This window comes from Solanum tuberosum, unplaced genomic scaffold (genome assembly GCF_000226075.1).
Source record: "Solanum tuberosum cultivar DM 1-3 516 R44 unplaced genomic scaffold, SolTub_3.0 scf00128, whole genome shotgun sequence".
Taxonomy (NCBI): domain Eukaryota; kingdom Viridiplantae; phylum Streptophyta; class Magnoliopsida; order Solanales; family Solanaceae; genus Solanum; species Solanum tuberosum.
This window is the reverse complement of record NW_006239053.1, coordinates 993210-1012952: the sequence shown is the minus strand read 5'-3', so window position 1 is coordinate 1012952 and position 19743 is coordinate 993210. Positions and strand designations below refer to the sequence as shown.

The window sequence follows — 19743 nt, the reverse complement described above, 5'->3', positions numbered from 1 at the left end:
TACCATTTCACAATCTCTGAATTGGCCTGCCCTATCTTTAGCACTTGGAATTTGGCATGATTTTGCACTAAAAATTGTCACCTTTCTTCCTGTCCTTTTCTTATCTATTTATTCATCATTCAATATTGATTCAATTAATCCAAACTTATGTTATGTAGGGTTCATATAAAACGATTAATTCAAACTTGTATCGCGTATTATGTATAAAATATTTCTTACTAGAAATTTGATTTTTTTATTTCTGAGCCCTTGAAATAAGGAGATAAGCTAGTATATAAGTTATAGGTTTTGACTGAATAAGTACTTCTATCCAAAATTCATCGAATGTATACAAATCATTAATTTAGAACTCAACAATATAAAATTACTAAAATTTCAAACTCATAAGAGGTATCTAATCCGCCTCTGCTTGAAATGAGACCTTTGAGATTGATATTATTCGATGGTTCAATCTAATCTATATAAATCATGGACGCTGACAATTATGCTTTCTGAATAATCAAATTTCATCTCATTGTACACTCTTATTCAAACAAATTACAAACCATTCAACTATAAAAAAAATGTAGGACAGTGTAATTTGATAACTTGGCTTTTGAATCAGAATAATTTCATTTGTATCATTATTCATTGCCATGTTACATAGTCTATAGTGATGAGATTAAAGCAGACATTAATCAAAATTCTGAACTTAAAAATAAAAAATAAAAGATACAAATATTTGAAAGAGCAGAATTTTTCCACCCTGCCCAAAGAAAGACCTTTCTCTAGCCCCCTCTCTTTGCTTATCATTAAGAAAAAGAATTCAAAAAATTGCAAAAGAACTAGTTAGATATTACTCCATGAAAGAATGCGCGCGAATCCAATCTTTTCAGTATCAATGCACAATCTGCTCCTGCTCCATGTATAGCTGGTCTACCCATGTTGGCATCGTCTCAGAACCTCGACTAGTATTCAGACGATACTGTTGATCTTCCATCATAGACAATTGTCTCGAATCCGGGGACTGAACCCAAGAGACATCAGGCTCAATGGAATAGTCTGAAACTGAGGCTTCACTTGTAGTAGGAAACCTACTGCCACTGCTCCGTAAACCAAAAGAAGCAGATTTTCTCAACTTATTGAGCTCTTCTTTCTGGATGCCCCAGTCCAATTTACCATCAGGTGAGCCCCAACCTGAGAGGTTAGAAGGCACAGCGGATGCATTAGGAAGACGGCCTGCACCACTTCGATCAATGAAACTATGGCTTCGCTTGGCAAATGCAGCTGCCCTTGAACTCAAAACTGCTGTTGCTGCAGCATTAGATGGATCAATTCCATATGAAGATGATGTCCTAAAAGACGGTGAAGATTGACCGGAAGAATAGCTTGTCATATGTTGCTGGTTCATATTCTGTCGCATCTGCATAGCTTTGGGAGATTGCAGCTGGGGTGATACAGCATCAAGTGATAGTCCTTGCAGCTGAGACAATATCTTGGCATCAAGGTTTGCTAAGATATCATCAAGATTAGAGGGGTTCAATCCACCATGCCTACTGAATTCACCGTTTCGATCATTTGAAGAAGCTGCAAAAGCAGCAGCTTTGGCTGAAGAACTATTCCACCTGGATGGCAAAGAAAGAGCAGATAACTCATCCATCAGCTGATCTTGCATCAGATAACCATTACCTATCTCCATGTCTCTGGCATTGATTGCGCTTTTTAACCGACTAATAGGCAGCTGCAGGGTTGGAGTTGCAGGGCTGGACTGGCAGGGCCACAAAGATCCACCCACAGAAGAAGCTCCTGCAGAAGGAGACATAGGTGGAGTTGAAGTAGGAGGTATCATAACTGATGGAGAGCCAAGGGCTAGTGGAGTAATTGATGTGATATCCAATGACGATGCGCCACTGGAATATGATCTAGGGGAAAGAACAGCAGACCCCGTGGAAGGATACAAGGGGCGAAGTTCTTCAGGTTTGTGGGCAAAGAAGCATACCCTCCTATTGCAATTTGTTTCATCCTTGCACATACGGGTCCGGTATTGTGCAGGGTGAAGCCAGCACTCAAAAATACCATGTGCATACTCACAAGAGTCTCCCCTTTGGCATGTCCCCTTGCGAAAGTCTGGACAAGGGACACAACTATAGTGGTATTTACTAGGGTCACGCCTTCTAGCGTTTTCACCAGGGTGAACAAAGGGGCACTCTGTCCAATCATGGGAGTATGCTCTTGAGCATGGTTTCACCTTAAATATGTACATTCTAAAGTCATCAGTCCCATATATCCCATTCTTTATGTCCGGAAGAGAGGGATCGACAGGATACTCTTTCTTCTCGATCCCAAATTTAGATACAGTTGGAGTCAACAAAAGTTGTTCCTCTGCTTGTTCAGAAATGATCTGATCAATCACCTCGTCGCTGCTGCATCCTCCGAGCAAGTGCTCCAGTATCTTCCTCCTAGAGTTGAGGCAACAACTCTGACCAGAGATCAGGTCAACAGCTCGTTTCCCGTTTGCATCCACCAAATCCACATCAGCAGAAGCATCAAGCAAGAGCTTGACAACCTCAAGCAAAGCTGCAGAGCCACCAGAAATTGCGCAGTGAAGCGCAGTAGCCCTATCCGAACCACAAGCTTGATTAACATCAACACAACCCTTCTCAAGCATATAATTCAGCACCTGTTTGCTGCCAAAAGTAGCAGCAACCATAAGAGGTGTCCTCTCCTCATATCCCATCTTCTTTACACCAACTCTCCTAGCATACCATAAGCCCACCTCATTGATGTCATGGCCTTCCTCTTCTACAGCCTTTTGGAAGTTTCTAATATCATCCGAGGCCGACAACTCGAGCAAAAGGGAGAAATCAGGGACAAGTTCTTTTTGCTTCTGAATTTTAGCTTCCATGGCTAATTCAGTAGAACAAACTTGACTCGTAGAACCACTACACATGAATAGGGTCTCTGCTTCTCTACAAAATTTAGTACAAGAGAAACATTTAGTACAAAATATTATCAAATTTCACCAATAAAATAAAATCTGCAGCAAGCATAATCTTCCTGCTTGACCAATGGAAATGAAATTTCAAAACCCCATATACTACTCTATAACTAATACAAGCAATAAAAAATCCAAACAACCATAAATATGTTAATCCAACACATGAGCTGCTCTGAATACTAGTACAGAGGCATGCTTATCAGAAACCAGTTCCAATATTTGAGCAGTAAAGTCCAAATCATGCGAATTTACAGCTACTGCGATCAATAAAGCAAGCAATTTACAAACAAGAATCTCTCTTGAGATCCTAGTCAGGGTGGGTATAATAAAAAAGAGATAATGGTCAAAAACACACCAAACCTGTCATTTTTCGAGAGTTTCACGTCTAACCATAAGTTGTTCTCTTTTTCTATCTGAATTATCAAGTTATAGGAATTAAAACACGTCTCGAAGCGGACTAGGCCAACTATCAAAAATTCCCTTTTTCTTACATGAACCATCACCATCTTCTCGACTAGGTGTATTTTAATACCATAGATAATGATAATTCAATTAGAAAAATGGACCAACTGATAATTGGAGCGTGAATACTAGTTGATCATTAACTCAATAAAAAGGAAAAGAAGTCAAGAACTATTAAAGGCAGGGGACGGACGAAACATTAGTCTTTTAAACATGTACACATATTAATTTTTCTCAATTATTAACACTATCCTAAAATCAGTCGAAATTTTGACTTCGCCGCTAAGGTTCCATAAGTAGTTAATACTAATATTTGTATAAATAAGAAGAATGAAATAACGAGAAAACATACCTCAAGTCTTGCATAGAGAAATATCTAAAGGAGGGTTGAGAGCCCCAAATATTGTGGAGAGAGAAAGGAGCAACACACGAACAAGAAATGAGTTGCTAATGGAGGCAACTAGAATTCCTCCTTTTAACTACAACAAAAACGTACGAACCGTCAAAGAGTGGGACAGGTGGAGAGAGAGAGAACGCAAAAATTGAATGTAAAATTATTAAATAAAGAAATTTGGAAAAAAAATATTTTTTATTTTTAAAGTGAATAAATAATTTTCAAAAATTGAAGTTGTGTTTGTCGATATATTAGAATTATTTTTTTGATTTTTTATAAGTAATTTGAAGTGAAAAGGGATGAAAACATTAAACACCTTTTTGTTATTTCTAAATTCTTTAAAATCAAGTTTAATTTTAGATTTTTTATGATCAAACTTATCTTGCGAAGTTCAGTGACCTCGTGATCTCACTTTTCCTTCAAATGAAATGAAAATGAAAATAGAGATGAAATGCAAATTCAAAAAAGGTGGGCTTTGTGCTGATGGAAATTGGAAACTAGACTCCCACGTTGACTTCGTTCCCACTTTTAAAAACTTTTACACTTAAATACATAACAACAAGTGTACCTTCAATCAAGTTTTAGTAAAGAAGCAAATGCTAAATGAAATGCAAATTCAAAAAAGGTGGGCTTTGGGCTGATGGAAATTGGAAACTAGACTCCCACGTTGACTTCATTCTCGATTTTAAAAAACTTTTACACTTAAATACGTAACAAGTGTACCCTCAATCAAGTTTTGTAATTTCTTTACCGCAAGTACTCTCTTATTTTTAATCAGATATTTCGTATTCAAATTCCGTGAATATAGAGTCACATTTATTAAGAAATAAAATTTTATAACACGAATATAAATATAATCAAATTTTAATATAGATAATGAACATTGAGCAGAATTTGAAAAACTCAGTTCAATCTTCGATGACTCAAACCGGCCGGATAGGATTGTTAGTTTATTTAGGCGGTCCAGGAGGAAGACGTATGGAACCTTAGTTGCTTAAATAACAGTATCTATTATCACAATTTAAAAAGAATAATTATCTGAATTTTATATAAGAAAAGTCCGATGATATAGATGGGTGATGAAGCACTTTGGAATAGTAGTACACAAGTAAATTTACGTGGAAGATATATATTGGTGTGTTCATTTGGCATGGTCCACACTCAGTGACAGAGTCAGAATTTTCAATAAAGGGGTTCAAAATTCGAAGTAAACATACGAACTAGTCAAAGGGGATTCGACATCTATTATATGCATCTAAAAAATAATTTTAACCATATATATTTAGTGGAGTAATATTTTTCGCCGAAGGGAATTCGGATGAACCCCTAAAGACATGCTGGCTCCGCCCCAGTCCACACCTAGTCCCAATTTTGATATGCATGAACACAATTCCAATTTCTAAAGTTTATAATTGAGAATTTTAATATGAAATCTTTAAGTTTTAAAAAATAATATTTACATATTTAAAATATTTATAAAAATACTAAAAATCATGATAATTATATTTAAAATATTTAAGAGTCCATTTAAGTCTCTAAATTCAAAACCTAACATATTTATTGAAACAGTGACAAGAGGGAGTATATATTCTGACGTACTTCATCTGTTCACTTTTACTTATTTACTATTTTAAAAAAATATTTTTATTTTTACTTATCATTATATAAACAATTATTCTTAACATTCATTTATTACTCAAATTATTTCACAAAATATCTAAGGCTTTTAAATTAAATATATTAAAAATTTTATATTAATGATTACTTTTTAAAAAAATATATAAAGTTGGAAGTGTACAAATAGTTGCCTCGAGTGGATCATTGTGACAAAGATGCGCACTGCGGAGACGTGGAAATTATCGACACAAACACACAATGACAAACAGATTGTCGACTTTGGAGCGTCCAATTATCTTTTCTTTCTCTAGAACCTCCTCTTTATTTTTCAGTTTCGTACGACACTATTAGAATTTTTTTATTAAAAATTTAATTTCCTGAAATTTGGAGAGTAAAAGTTACATTTTCATAAAAAAATCTTTATTAAAAATTGATGATAATGATAATAATAGTAAATAGGAAAAACTTGTCGTTTATGATGCGAATTCGGTAGAATTATGTCGTTAACCTTGTATTTGTCTTAAAAAAATATTTTTTATAATGTATAAATTACAAATTTAAAAACTAGTAATGTCAAGGGGTTAGAATAATCCATACACTTTTAATTTTGAATCCATCTATGTGATGTTAGCCAATAATATAGTTTCTTTTATGAATTTTTTGGCACGAAAAAATTGATAGTAAATTAATAATAGTGTTTGTTAGAGGTTTAGAGCACTAATCTACTTATAAAAGTTAAAGAGTTGAGACAATTGTAAATATCTATAAACGACTTTAGCTCAAAAGTGAATGAAGTTATTATTATTTTTTGCTTTCGCCCGATGTCTAGAGTCCATATTGGAGCTCTAACTAAATTTGGATTGGGTATTGTAGAGTTTACTTAAATTTGAGATCTCTGATTAAGGATGAAGCAGTTCCAGCACTGCACCATAGAAGTGAATGAAGTTATTTTTGTCCAGTTTGAAAAGAAATGTTTTTTTCGTGAAGAATATTATATAGCGATCAAAAATTAGAAAATGACTTATTTAGTGAAAAATTAGTTAAGCATTTCTTCCATTTTAATTGACGAGCACAATTAATTTGACTGTCTTGTCAATATCGCATTAATTAATCTAAAATATTAATCTCTGTATTCATCACTAATATTGTTTTAGATTTAACTGTTTGGAGAGAGTTTTCAGCTCAATCGTAAAGTTTGGTTCTACAGGTAATTAACTTTGCATCTTCCAATTAAGGAAAATGACATTAGCACTAATTAAGCTCCTCCACAAAATCATAGGATATTTATGAACCTACTTTTAAAAGAAGGGCAATAATTTTGTTTTGTATCTAAGTTTGGTCGATCTCTTTGTTCTATCGAGTACATATTCGATAAAAATCTAAGTTAGGTCCCTTTGATGCCTAACATATATAACGAGTAGTGATGGATGCAAAATTTTTATCAACAGGTTCAACATATATTATATATAAAAAATTTCAATGAAGAAGCTTTTGATGAATTTGACTTTATCTTTATAAACCCTCATCATTATTTCCTTTAAAATAGAAGGGCAATTACATTATTATTTACTAAGATATTTCTTGAATATATATATATATATATATACCTGTATTTTTATTTCTTTTGGTGGAAAAAATCTAATTTTTTTTGTGGATTGTAGTTGAACAACTGAAGTTCAAACATTTTTTTTATAGGAAGAATCATTTTCTAACCTAACTGTGAGTATATCGTTAAATAAAAATTGACTTTGCTATTCTTTGTTTGCTATATTGGTGAACTACGAGGAACTGTAAGATCAGTGAGAGTTTTCTACATATAATAATATTTTTAGCACTATGATTAATTATATCATATGATTGGACTATATTAAAATTCTAATATACAATTTGTGTGCATAGGAGATGGAAGTTGAACCCAATTAATCAATAGAGTGCCTTGGAACTTTATTAGTATTACTGGGCTTTTCATGTTTAAATCCAAATGAGTGGGAATACTTAGATTCAATTGGGCTTTTCTAATTTAACCGTTTGGCCATATTTTATTGTGAAAATTGAAAAACGTTGTTTTACTTTTCAAAGTGAAAAATAAAAATTGAAACTAGGATTGTGTCCGATCATGAATACAAATTGGATTTCAAGACAGAACTTGTTGTCAATTGAGAATGTTCACTGACTCTGCATTCAGTACCTTTTGGTCCATATGTTACAAGTGATTGATTGATATTTTTAACATCTAAAATTAGAGTATAGGGCCAACAATATTATCTATGAGCCACAATTCCATCTATAGTCTTTGCGTTTCCTTAACTATTTACACTAACTTTCAACTTAAACAGATTGGGATTGAGCAAGATTAATTAATTAACGGAGTACTAAAGTCGAAACGCATGAGAAGTTTTACTGATCTGTAGACATCTCCTCTGCGATTATACAATGGAACACATCGAATCCCAGTCCTCAGCTCAGAAACAGGCAAACATGTTTGTCCTGCAAATTCATCTTCACCAGATGGATCATAATCTTTAACATCAATCCGAAGCAATGCTAGTTCTGGTACACGAATTGAAAATTCAAATTCTTCGTTCTCATTCCATATTGGTATCCATTGATCGTTCACTGTCTTTGTTTTGCGCATTTTACTAGCATCCGCAGGTACTCCTACCATTCCAACCTACATAAAAATTATCTCAATTTGTCAATGCAACTTTTGTTACCATGAAGACAAATGTTCTTTTGGACAAATTGTCAATGCAACTAGAAATGTTGTGCTGTTGATTTATGCAAAGAGTTTAACTTATATATATCGAGTTACTAACTATAAAAAACTACTCAGAAAAATCAATCTATTTGATATGCAACATACATGCTACATTACACTACGCGTGGGTGAAAAAAATTCTACATACTGCTAGTGTAATCTGGAAAAATTTTGCAATTGAAATAGCTTACCCTGACATAGAAGTCTGGAGGGGAGCAATAATCAAAGTGTCTAAAGTGGAAATCTGCACGCCAACCTTCTCCCATGTATATCTTTACCTGTTAATTATCAACATGAATATTACACATGAAATTAATTATAGTATATGTTATTCTGCAGCAGAAGCGCCAAAAAAGTGGTATTTGTGTGACTAAGTAGTACAACAGCGTGAACACAGTATAATCCCACAAGTGGAGTCTGACAAGTAAAACTATATATTGAAGTTTATGAACCTTGAGAGTTTTTTTTATTGGCAAGGCCTTGGAATTGAAAACTTCGTCACATGCTCCATCAGGACTTAGTAAAAAATCTGGTTTTTTCACATAGCCACAGCCTCCGTTGGCTCGAAAAAATCCTTGCATCATCCATAGAAACCTACCGTATCCCTGTTACAAGGAGTTAGTCATATTTTATTAAGGTTCTTTTAACAATATAATCTTGACCCTTCCAATTCAAAATTTCTTTATTTTTAATTTGAAGGAAATCGATATGGCAAGTGAGAGTACTTGACCTGCATGTTAAATGCAACCATCTGTGCTCCACGCAGCCATGCAATTAGAGGATCATAGTTTGATGAATCAACGCGTGCACCCTTTGGATACACCCTTAGAATATTTCGTTGTGTAAATCTGAAGTATATATCAAAATATTATTCATGTATTATGCCTCAACGCAATGATCCCACATTTGTGTTCTGAACGAGTTGAGGCATAATATAATTTGATGAAACAAGTAGTAGTAAAGAAAGAACAAATGGAGCTGAAGCATTTATATTTACCGGATAAGTTGATGGCTATGTTCAGCTACAGCGTCTTCAAGGGCTAGTTCATTCATGCTACAACGTCCAACTTTATTAGAACTTCCATGGCTTCCAAAATTTTCCATACCACCTTTGTGCTTCGTGGCATGGATTGCAATCAAATCTCTATATTTGGGAACTTCGTCTTCGTCTCCCTCCTCTAATTGTATTTGCTGCTGGTACTTTGTAGAATATAAGTATCATAAAGAGATTTCACTTACGTGTATATACTGGCAATGTAAATAATATTTATAATTTTATAACGGCAAGTGTACAGTAGTTAAGAACCTAAAATTTGAACCTGTTAAACTTTAAAATTCTGAATTCACCTCTAACTTTAATTATCTTTTGGAGAACTTGACAACATAAACTTATTTATACTGGTGATGTATAGAAGTTAAACTTGGAAAAAACTAACCTTGCAAAACAAGAGAAAGAAAATAATATAGGAAGATATTAAACCTGACTATGATTGTTAAGTCCATTCTCTGAACGTCCTCTCTGAGTTGGTGAAATCTTAGAATTGTCTGATTCTTCAGGGCTATTTTTTGGTGGTGGTTTCGTCGAAATTAAGATTCTTTTTTTTAACTTGTTTGGTGAAGGGAACACGTCCATATCTGATTTTGGGATGAACAACATCGACCCAAATGTGCTCTTCACCATCTGCATTCTTAACAAGTGAGCAAAAATCTTAGTAGAAACTACTCCATCTGTCCCAATTTATGTGACACAGTTAAAATTTCGAGAGTTAACCAAGTTTCTCTTAGACCTGAATCTTTTTATGTCTTTTTAAATATGTTAAAGTTGTAAAGTAGTTTCAAAAGCTTCTATGTTCGAATTCTTGGTCAAAGCTTAGAAGTTTGGATCCTAAAATTTTAATTGTCACATAATTAAATTGGGACAGAGGGAGTAATATATAACATTGAACCAAGAAATGAAATTTTGCAAGTGAAATATATTTATAGAATTAAGTTAATTTTACCTGAGCTACTTTTTCTTGAAGGTGTGGGCAAGGATGAAGGTGGTCTTCAAAAGTGAGTATAACAGGATATTCAGAAAATGAGAAGGCATCCTCCTTTATGGCTTTCAAACATTTGCTTAGTTTAACAGGTGTTGTCAGTGTCCTGCAATTTTTAATTCGTGAATAAAGTTACTCAATATTTGTGTTGGTAGGAGATAACAGATATTCCGTAAATTATTTGATTAAATTGTTACCCTCCGTGACAAACATCGATATCATCTTTTGTGATATTAGGCCAAAGGTCCAATTCAATCACTCTAACTCCTTTCTTTAAGGCCTTCTTAATTGGTTCAATACTGCAATCACTACTGAGCTGATTTCCAGTTAAATACGAGTTATGGCCTGTGTATATATAATAATGGGATAAGGGAGCATCCATATTTTGATGGACCTGAAGAATCCAATAAATAAATGGAGTTAAAGAGATTCAAATCAAATGGATAGTTAGTTATAACTAATGAAGCATTCCTATGCTTTCAGCCAAAAGTGAAGACAAAAAATAAGAATCGATCATTCAAGTATTTCAAATTGAATGACAAAATAACAGGAAGCGAGATATATAGATTGGGCATATATCCATCTATATTGAATTGCTGATTCCGAAATGATTAAATCATTTTTGATTGGACAAAAGAAGAAACTGTATGGCGTGTTAACAAGGTTCGGTTCAATCCCAGTGTCATCCAGCAGAAACAGAAAGTTTTCCATTATGAAATAGGAGAAAAAAGTATAGAAGAAATAAAATGCAGTAATCAATAGTCTGACTTAAGATGTAGCAAATAGTCTGATTTAAGATGTAGCAAAAGTTCAAATCTAATGAATATTTTTATTTACAAAAAAAATTTGAAATATTTAATTTTAGTACCTTAGACTGATGAACAAAATTATTATCACCAAGAAGAAATTTAAAGAAAGCTTCAAGAGTCAATCCCCTTCTATGAACAACATTGAGATGTTTGCTATTGAATATATTTTGGGCTTTTTTTGTAACATTGATCACCTCATTCTGTTCTTTCTCCAGAAAACTAATCAAATTATCCATACTCATAATTTCATTCATTGAGTATGATTCAAATACTTTTTTAATAGCTTCTGGAATTTCACCTCCCCTCACTTTGAATACTCTTGACCAGCAAAAGCAAACCTTGAAATGTTGCTTACCATTAGACATTATTATTTTTCTCAACTAGTGCAACAGCAATTCCAATTTTTTGTCGTATCAAACTTTGTTTAATGTTCAATTTATATGTAGGAATATTAGAAAACGTTTGGTTTCCATATTCTGAGAATTGCTTAGGAATATAATGTCTCTGTTTCAGAAAGAATATATTATGCCTACACGAAAAGTGATGCTTGTAACTTTCAGGAACTTTATTAAATTGAACAGGAAGATCAAGTTACTTTTCTTGATTGGGATAGGTAAAGAAAATCCCAAGCGGTGAAACCAAAGATTTTAACAATATTTTTTTTAAAAAAAAAAGAAGTTTATTAGAATTCAAACTTATGACCTAAAACAAAATAAAATAAAATAATAATAATAATAATAATAAAAACTTATGACCTAAAACAATTTTTGAGCTACCTTTACCGCTGCATTAAGATTGTAATTTATGTACAATAAATTTTTTTAAAAAAATGCTATATACATTGTTTTTACACTATTTCCACAATATAATCATTTGTCAAGGGTCAATAGAAGCATCCTTTCAACTTCACACAAGACAGGAATAAAGTTTGCGTAGCCCTATCATCCCCACTAGTGTGTTTTTGTTGTGGTTGTTGTAATCATTAGATGAAGGGAATTCGATTGAACTCCCATGGAAAATCTTGCCATAAAGACATTTCATCAAGCATTCCAATAGGTTGTAGTCACCTTATAACATGTGATTAACGTCCTGTACTGGACTGTAACTTATGGAGTTGGATGAATATAGATTGTAAACCTAAGTTTCCAAGTTAAATAAGTTAGTTTACTACTGCAATCACATGAACAATTCTTGATAACCTGATTCTGTTCGTGGATGTTAGCAATACTTTTTTCTTTCTTTCCAAGATCGTGAATCGTGATGCAAGTGACATTTCGAATTAACTCTCAAGTGACATGTCAACGATGAACATGGTGGTTGCCCCTTCCAGCATCTGTTGTACATGTTGAATAACTTTTTAAGGCATTCAGTAGTCTTCACAAAAAACAAAGGCCAAATATGTGTGTTACATTAAATTCACGTAGAAGTGAAGGTCTGAAATATATATTTCAATCAGATTAGGTAACAAAATTCTCAAGGAGGAACACAAACATTGGTTCTTTGTTCCGTTCGATGACCTATGATATGATTAATCGTTTTATCCAGGTAGTGCTTGGACTCTCGGCTTATTCATACCGTAACATATACCTTGATGCATCGACATTGGCTCTAGAAAAAGTTAAATATATCGAACTAGCACTAGTCTTTGTTTCATGAGAACTATAGATAACCAACCTGGAAATCCTATTGATTCAATCTTGACTCCTTCTAGACAGTCTTTCACGTTGGGTTTTGTACTAGTTATTACCTTTCTGTTTGCATCCTCTTGAAACTCGAGGCCTATGAGCCTATTCAACACACACTCTTTAGTGTTTGGAATCAGGTCAAATATGAAGGCTTTGTCTTCGGCTTTCAGAGTACTGAACTAACCTCTTCCTTGGATAGTTTCGGAATATAAAGCCCAACACTGGTTAAGTTGAAAACTAATCAAGATCACTCCACTCATGTCAGACTTTTGAATCAGATACTAGGATTCTTGCTCTGAGACAAAGAAGTTACTGGATTTCTACTTACAGTGTTGAAAGTTTCTTGCTCCGATAATTTAAAGCAAGCACAACAACAAAGGACTAGTGGTACTAGTTGGTGGAACCACGGATGATTTTCTTTCTGCTCAAATGTACTTTTTAGCCTACTTGCATTGTCGTGCTAGTCTTCTCTTTTTGCTAGTACAATTTTATTTGGATGTCTCAAAGGTACAACATATGAAGGACAGGACGTATATGGTTTATAGTGCCCCTAGTGTGTCCATGGAAAGACAGGACCAGTCCACTTTCATGTCCCTTGCAAAATATAGCTCTTCAATTAAGAGAATCAGAATAGTAATCAAGAAGTAGGAGAGAAAAGAACAATCCATGCATGTCCAAAAGCCGAGGGTGAACATATAGCATATTTATTCAAGAAAATCCACAATTTTAAAGGCTAAATGGCTCTCCTTGAGCATAGTTAGCTATGCTGCAAAGTCATTTTGAAACAAATTGAGTATTACTGATGTAGCTTAAGGCCGGTCAACAACCTAGCCATGGATACAGCATAATCAGGATACACGAAATTCACAAACTGTGCGGACATTTTCACAGCAGAGTAACTTTTTTGGTGCAGAAATTGATTGTAGATCTGGTTAATAAGGCCGAACCCACTGCCAGAAATTGGCATAAACAAATACACTCGTACCCCTAGGCACATAAGCAATTTCTTTCACACAAATAGATCATCTAAAGCTAGTTATATATAAAACTGCCCCGACTCACTGAATCAAAATATAAACGCGGCATAAACCAACTTCTAATGGAATTTCCAAAGAAAGAAACAAGCTTTATCACGGCTATGATAATCGGAGTCGTCACGAGTTCACAACCTAGACTACCAATAGCAAACAATTTCCTCCTCTGGAGAATCAATTGCAAGAAGCTTTAACAAGTGAACGATGAAACAATACCAAGATGAACAAGAACAAGGGTCCCAATAAAATTCACAGATAACTTTAACACACCAGGAATAGACCCAAGGTGCATTTGGAATCAGCACAGTGAATCTGCTTCTGCCAGTAGTAAATAATGAAAGGCAAGTCCCATCATATTGGTACAGACAGTACCTCAAAAAACTAAAATCAGGTGTATTCCAACTATCAAAATTAGTTGAAAGTTACACTATATGAACTTTCATCTCCTTACATTCCATTTGACCCGATAACAAATTCATTGTAATACTGTAAACCACGAGAGAGGCCACTGTGATAGAGCAAAATCTTGGGGTGGGTGGGGGAAAATCAAACTTATATTATTAACATATGCATCCTCAGAAAATTCATGCATAAACAAGGTAAACAGTAGAAAATTTTCTGAAATTTTCTAGTGCTGAATATCCAAATACATATAACTGAATCATTCTAATTATCCCATTCCAATAGTTTATAACAACTGGCCAGAAAATCAGTACTAAAATATACGAACAAACACATCCCAGAGAGTATAACATACTCTCATCCAAGCACAAGATAAAGACTTTCTAAAACTTACAACCATCATCACTCGGAACGATTGGCATACCTCTCCACCTTTTCATCAAGATTAATTCCAACCATAGCCTCACCAAGCCCACAGCTAATTTCAGCCAGCAATTGTGGGTCACTGTAATGAGTCACTGCTTGCACGATTGCGCGTCCCCTCTTTGCAGGGTCACCACTCTTGAAGATACCGGAACCCACGAACACGCCGTCACATCCCAACTGCATCATAAGCGCTGCATCTGCTGGTGTCGCCACCCCACCTGCTGCAAAGTGAACCACAGGGAGCCTACCCAGTTGTTTTGTTTGCATCACCAGATCGTATGGTGCCTGAATCTTCTTAGCAAAAGTGAAAACCTCATCATCGTCCATGTTGCGTAGCACCCTGATATCACCCATAACGGAACGCACATGACGAACAGCCTCGATGATGTTTCCGGTACCGGCTTCCCCCTTGGTCCGAATCATGGCAGCACCCTCGCGGATACGGCGAAGGGCCTCACCCAAATTACGGCAACCACAGACAAAGGGGATACGGAAATTGTGCTTGTTGATGTGGTTCTCATCGTCAGCAAGGGTAAGCACCTCCGATTCATCAACGTAATCTACTCCGATAGCCTCAAGGATTTGAGCCTCCACGAAATGACCAATACGAGCCTTGGCCATTACAGGAATAGTCACAGCCTGTTTGATTTCTTTGATAAGCTGGGGATCCGACATACGTGCAACGCCGCCCTGAGCGCGTATATCAGCAGGGACACGCTCAAGAGCCATGACGGCACACGCGCCGGCCTCCTCGGCTATACGAGCCTGTTCAGCATTAACAACGTCCATGATAACGCCGCCGCGAAGCATCTGAGCGAGACCTACTTTCACTGAAAAGGGGGATTGTTTGGTGGTCTCTGTGAGAGCACCATTTCCGTAAACTGTAACGACACCGCTTCCGGCCATAACTGAATTCTCTGTGTAACAGAAAGAAGAGAGAAAAGGAGAAATGAGAAGATAGGGAAGAAAAGGCGGTGGAGGAGAATTGGGATTTTGTTTCTAAGGATCTCTACTTTTTTATAGGAATATAATAACTACTACTCTTATTAGTAAAAAATATATTTAATTCGTATAAAATCTGAATTATTTATACACCAAACAAAATCTTTGGAAAAGAAAAATGCACCAAAAAATCAATACATATTTCATTATAAGTCCACTTTATCCTTGTTTGTTTGTTTGTGATAAACATTTTTTATATGTAGGGCCAGTAGGAATTTATTTTACGTCATTAGGTCCCGTTACTTTTTTGTAATTAGTTAAGATTCATTGTGAGTGAACGAATATACATTATGAATATGTTAATGAATCGTTCAAATCCATAATTCTATCCAAATTTATTTATTTATTAATAATGAGTTATTTTTTATTAATTTATCAATTAAAATTATAGTTCTTTTTAAAAATTATTATTAGGTTATCAATTTTGACGGTCTAACCAATAATTTAATAGTAAATTGATAAATTATATTTATATTATTCGATATATAAAGTTTGTGATGTTGTATCAAACTTTTGGTTATTTTACAATGTGTCAATGTTTCTTTTTAAGCAAGACACGATCTGTTAACTCATCTGCATGATTCATTTGTTTTTTTTTGTGTGTGTATGTGTGTCAAATTTTAACGGTTAAATCGATAACAATTAATAAGCCAATATCTTAACGTTTTATAACAGTTTAGCATGTCTACAAATCAATAATCAATAAGTAAGATCGATAAATTTCAAAATCGAATCAATCAATATGCAGTCCTTGTGAAAACGATTAAAAGAATTTAAAATACTTGAAACAAATATAATAAAAGCTTAATACATCATCAACCAGAAACACTTGTTAGCAAATGCAATTTAAACACTTGAAGAATGTGACTTGTTTCAATCAAGCATCTAAATAGATGATAAAATATTCTTATTAAATATTTTAAATCAAATTTTGAAATTTTTTTCTACACATATTCTCAAATATAATTACATAGATATGGAGTTAATATTTCAGATGATCATTTAACTTTGAATAGTTCACTTAGAAAGTTATTTAATTTTAAGTTGTTCATTTAGAAAGTCACTTAACTTTGTTTTATAACTCAAAAGTCAGTCAACTATTTATGTTTTACTTAGAAAATCACACATCTATTGATATTTCACTTAAAAAGTCACTCAATCAATTTAAATAATTGAGGAAAGTGTGAATAATTAATGAAGATGATATATTTTGATTGGTTACTTTATATACATAAAAAAAACATTTGAGAACTGGTTTTAAAATAAAATTTTAAAATATTGAAAGTTTAAATATTTTTAAAAAAAAGTATAAATAAATTTTAAAATAATTGATGCATTAAGCCTAAAAAAATAAAACGTCAGAGAATCTGAACATGAGCTACAAATCGTAGATCATCACGTAAAATAAATAAAATAATTTTAGGATTGTGGCGTTATCGTTCATTTGCTTTCAATAAACGAATAGAGAAAATGAGTAATTAAAATTAATTGGTTTCAGAAAAAATAAAATCTAAAAGGAAGTAGTCTGTGAAAAGGAAAATGGGGCTCACCAATTGAGGCGGCGAGAGGAAAGGGGTGGTGTTGAAGCTTGAAAGTGACTGATGCATTAATTATTTAATACCATTAGATAAACAATGGGGCCTCCTCACATCACTACTTTAGATTGCTTGAAGTTTTTGATTAAATTTAGATTCGCATGGAATATTTCACGTAATTTATTTTGTTTTAATTTATGTGACTTTTTTTTTTTTATTCAGTCTAAAAAAGAATGACACATTTTTATATTAAATAACAATTTAACTATAAAATATTAATTTTACCCTTAATGTAATAATTTACAGTCACACAAGTTTCTATCATTCATTTTGGACCACAAATTTTAAAAGTCTTGTTTTCTTTTTTAAACTTAGTGTCGAATCAAATTACCTCATATAAAATAGGACGGAAGGAGTAATAAAGGAAGGAGTAATAAAAATGATTTCGTATTCAAATATATAAAGCGAAGGATTTTGAAATGTGCTGGATGATTCATGTAAGGATGTAAATTGCTTGAAATGCTTTATTTTGAATAAAAATTTATTAAAAACATTCTTTCTATTTTTACTAAGCATATATATAGATTTATGAAACTAAATTATATATATATATACACTCTATCTTCGTAGATTTATGAAACTAAGAGGGTGTTTGGATTGACTTAAACGTTGGTCAAACCTATTTTTAAGTCAGTTTTTGACTTCTGAAAGTGTTTGACAAATATAAAAAATAACTTAAAAGAAGTCAAAAATGACTTGAAATAAGTTGAGAAGTGTTTGGCAAGGTCAAGAATGACTTAAAATAAGTCAAAAACCAAAAGTACGTCTCCCCCTACTTTTTATTTTTTGACTTAAAAGTTATTTTAATTTAATTTTTTATTTTTGACTTAAAACTACTTTTTTTAAGTCAATTCAAACGAATTCTAAATTAGATATATTATTATTGTTGTTATTGCATGGCAAATGAACCACTTGAAAAAACAAAAGTTGGAAGACGTAAAAAACCGTGGGGTGACCATTTGCTTTCCTCGTGAGCCTGTGACATACTTTCTTCGGCGTAGATAATATACTTTAATATTCTTGGATTTTTGTTTGATATTTTTTTAGCATACTTTATAACCTTGGATTTTTGTTTGATATTTTTTAAAAATACTTTTACGAGTTAATATTTCTTCCCTTCGTTTAGTTTATTTTATTTTAATTCATGAAAAAACAGTGACAACTACTTATCTTTTAAAAATATTCCTCAGTCCAATACCAACAGCAGGGAAACAAATAAAAAGAGCAGCAGTTCGTAACGTAAGCGGTGAGCGCAGAAGCTACTTTCCCAACGTCTTCGCGGATTCCCAATAAAATCAACCCAATTTCTTTCTTCTTAAAAAAAATATTAAAAAATAAATAAAATTGTTATTAAATAAAAAAATATTTATAGGTGATGATGGTTAAGATAATTTATAGTAGTGGATTATAATAATTCATATTAGTGTGGTGACAATTGTAACAATGGAGATGATTGTTGTATCAGTGATTGATATAATGATAATGGTTGATAGTAATGATTGAAACAGTGAAATTGAAGATATGAGTAATTGGCAATTTTAATGGTGATGTGTTGATGATAGTTGATGTTAGCGTGAGTTGTGATGGTTGAGTAGCTATTGACTGCAATGATGATAATAGCCAATAGGTGGTAATGACTAATAGTACTTGTTGATAATAATGGTGATTGTTAGTGATCGTTATGATAACAAAAGTGGTTGATGATGGTGATAGGTGATTGACGATGATAATGGTTGTGATGTCAAAGATGATTAGTGATGGTGGTTGATGATTAGTGATGATGGTTGATGGTGAAAACTATTGACACAAAAATTCATTCGACTTTTTGAGTGCTCCAAATCATTCAACACAACGTCCTTGTCCCCTTCTTTCGTTCAAGAGTTAATAAAAATATACTTGTCATCTCGTCTTGTAAATGCCTCTTCGACTAGCACGTTTTTTATCTCATCTTTGATACACTTCACTTGACCTAGTCTCGAGCCTTCATCTTTTCTTGCCACAACAAATTTGTACAACTTGTTGTCATCACCTTTGTCCCTAGTTTGACATAAAAATGTTCGAAAAGCTGTTTTTGTTGTCATAATTGCTAACTTTGCCTTTTTTTCATTGTCTTCTTTCTTTACGTATTAATTTGCTTTTCCTCCCCGTCTTTATTTTTCACTTGTAACTTCTCCATTTCACCACTAATCCTCTTAATGACTATTAAAGATATTCAGAACTCTTAGCACCTCACTATTTGCTTTCCTAATGCAACTAATTAGTCCATCCAACATGTTGTTCACATTTTCACTATTTCCTTAGCCCCCACAGTCGTTAACCTTTCTCCCACCTCCCGAGCTCGAAAGTAAGTATCATCTTTAGTTTATGAATTTTGAATTTAATTATTTTTAAAATTTTGTTAAAAATATTATATGTCTAAATATAAATATTAAATTATTGAGTAAAAGTTTCTACGTTCTACAAATTCACAAGTCGAAACTATTTTGTATGGATTGTGGTCGGCCATGGGTGGGTGGATTTCATTTTATTACTCATATAGTTCTAGT

At 33.4% G+C, this 19743-nt stretch overlaps 3 protein-coding genes across 4 annotated transcripts; all 3 read right to left on the bottom strand.

The window, feature by feature from the left end:
• Positions 1 to 579: 579 nt before the first annotated feature.
• Positions 580 to 3898, bottom strand: LOC102590659 (zinc finger CCCH domain-containing protein 66). Its single transcript, XM_006350780.2, has 2 exons — positions 3792 to 3898; positions 580 to 2948 (listed from the first exon to the last, which is right to left on the bottom strand). The coding sequence occupies exons 1-2, from the start codon at positions 3803 to 3805 to the stop codon at positions 878 to 880; spliced, it is 2085 nt and encodes a 694-aa protein (XP_006350842.1). The 5' UTR covers positions 3806 to 3898; the 3' UTR covers positions 580 to 877.
• A 3708-nt stretch (positions 3899 to 7606) lies between these two features.
• LOC102590316 (phosphoinositide phospholipase C 2-like) lies at positions 7607 to 11484 on the bottom strand. Of its 2 annotated transcripts, none has more exons than XM_015310225.1 (9): positions 11113 to 11484; positions 10442 to 10638; positions 10209 to 10350; positions 9689 to 9889; positions 9206 to 9408; positions 8939 to 9056; positions 8661 to 8813; positions 8400 to 8486; positions 7607 to 8121 (listed from the first exon to the last, which is right to left on the bottom strand). In XM_015310225.1, the coding sequence occupies exons 1-9, from the start codon at positions 11416 to 11418 to the stop codon at positions 7804 to 7806; spliced, it is 1725 nt and encodes a 574-aa protein (XP_015165711.1). In that variant the 5' UTR covers positions 11419 to 11484; the 3' UTR covers positions 7607 to 7803. The 2 variants fall into 2 exon arrangements, with proteins under 2 accessions (XP_015165711.1, XP_006350841.1); XM_006350779.2 differs by having other exon boundaries at positions 9206 to 9399.
• Positions 11485 to 14304: 2820 nt separating this feature from the next.
• On the bottom strand, positions 14305 to 15638 carry LOC102590002 (probable pyridoxal 5'-phosphate synthase subunit PDX1). The gene has a single exon (XM_006350778.2). It carries the CDS (start codon positions 15504 to 15506, stop codon positions 14577 to 14579), a length of 930 nt encoding a protein of 309 aa, XP_006350840.1. The 5' UTR covers positions 15507 to 15638; the 3' UTR covers positions 14305 to 14576.
• Between the last annotated feature and the right edge of the window lie 4105 nt (positions 15639 to 19743).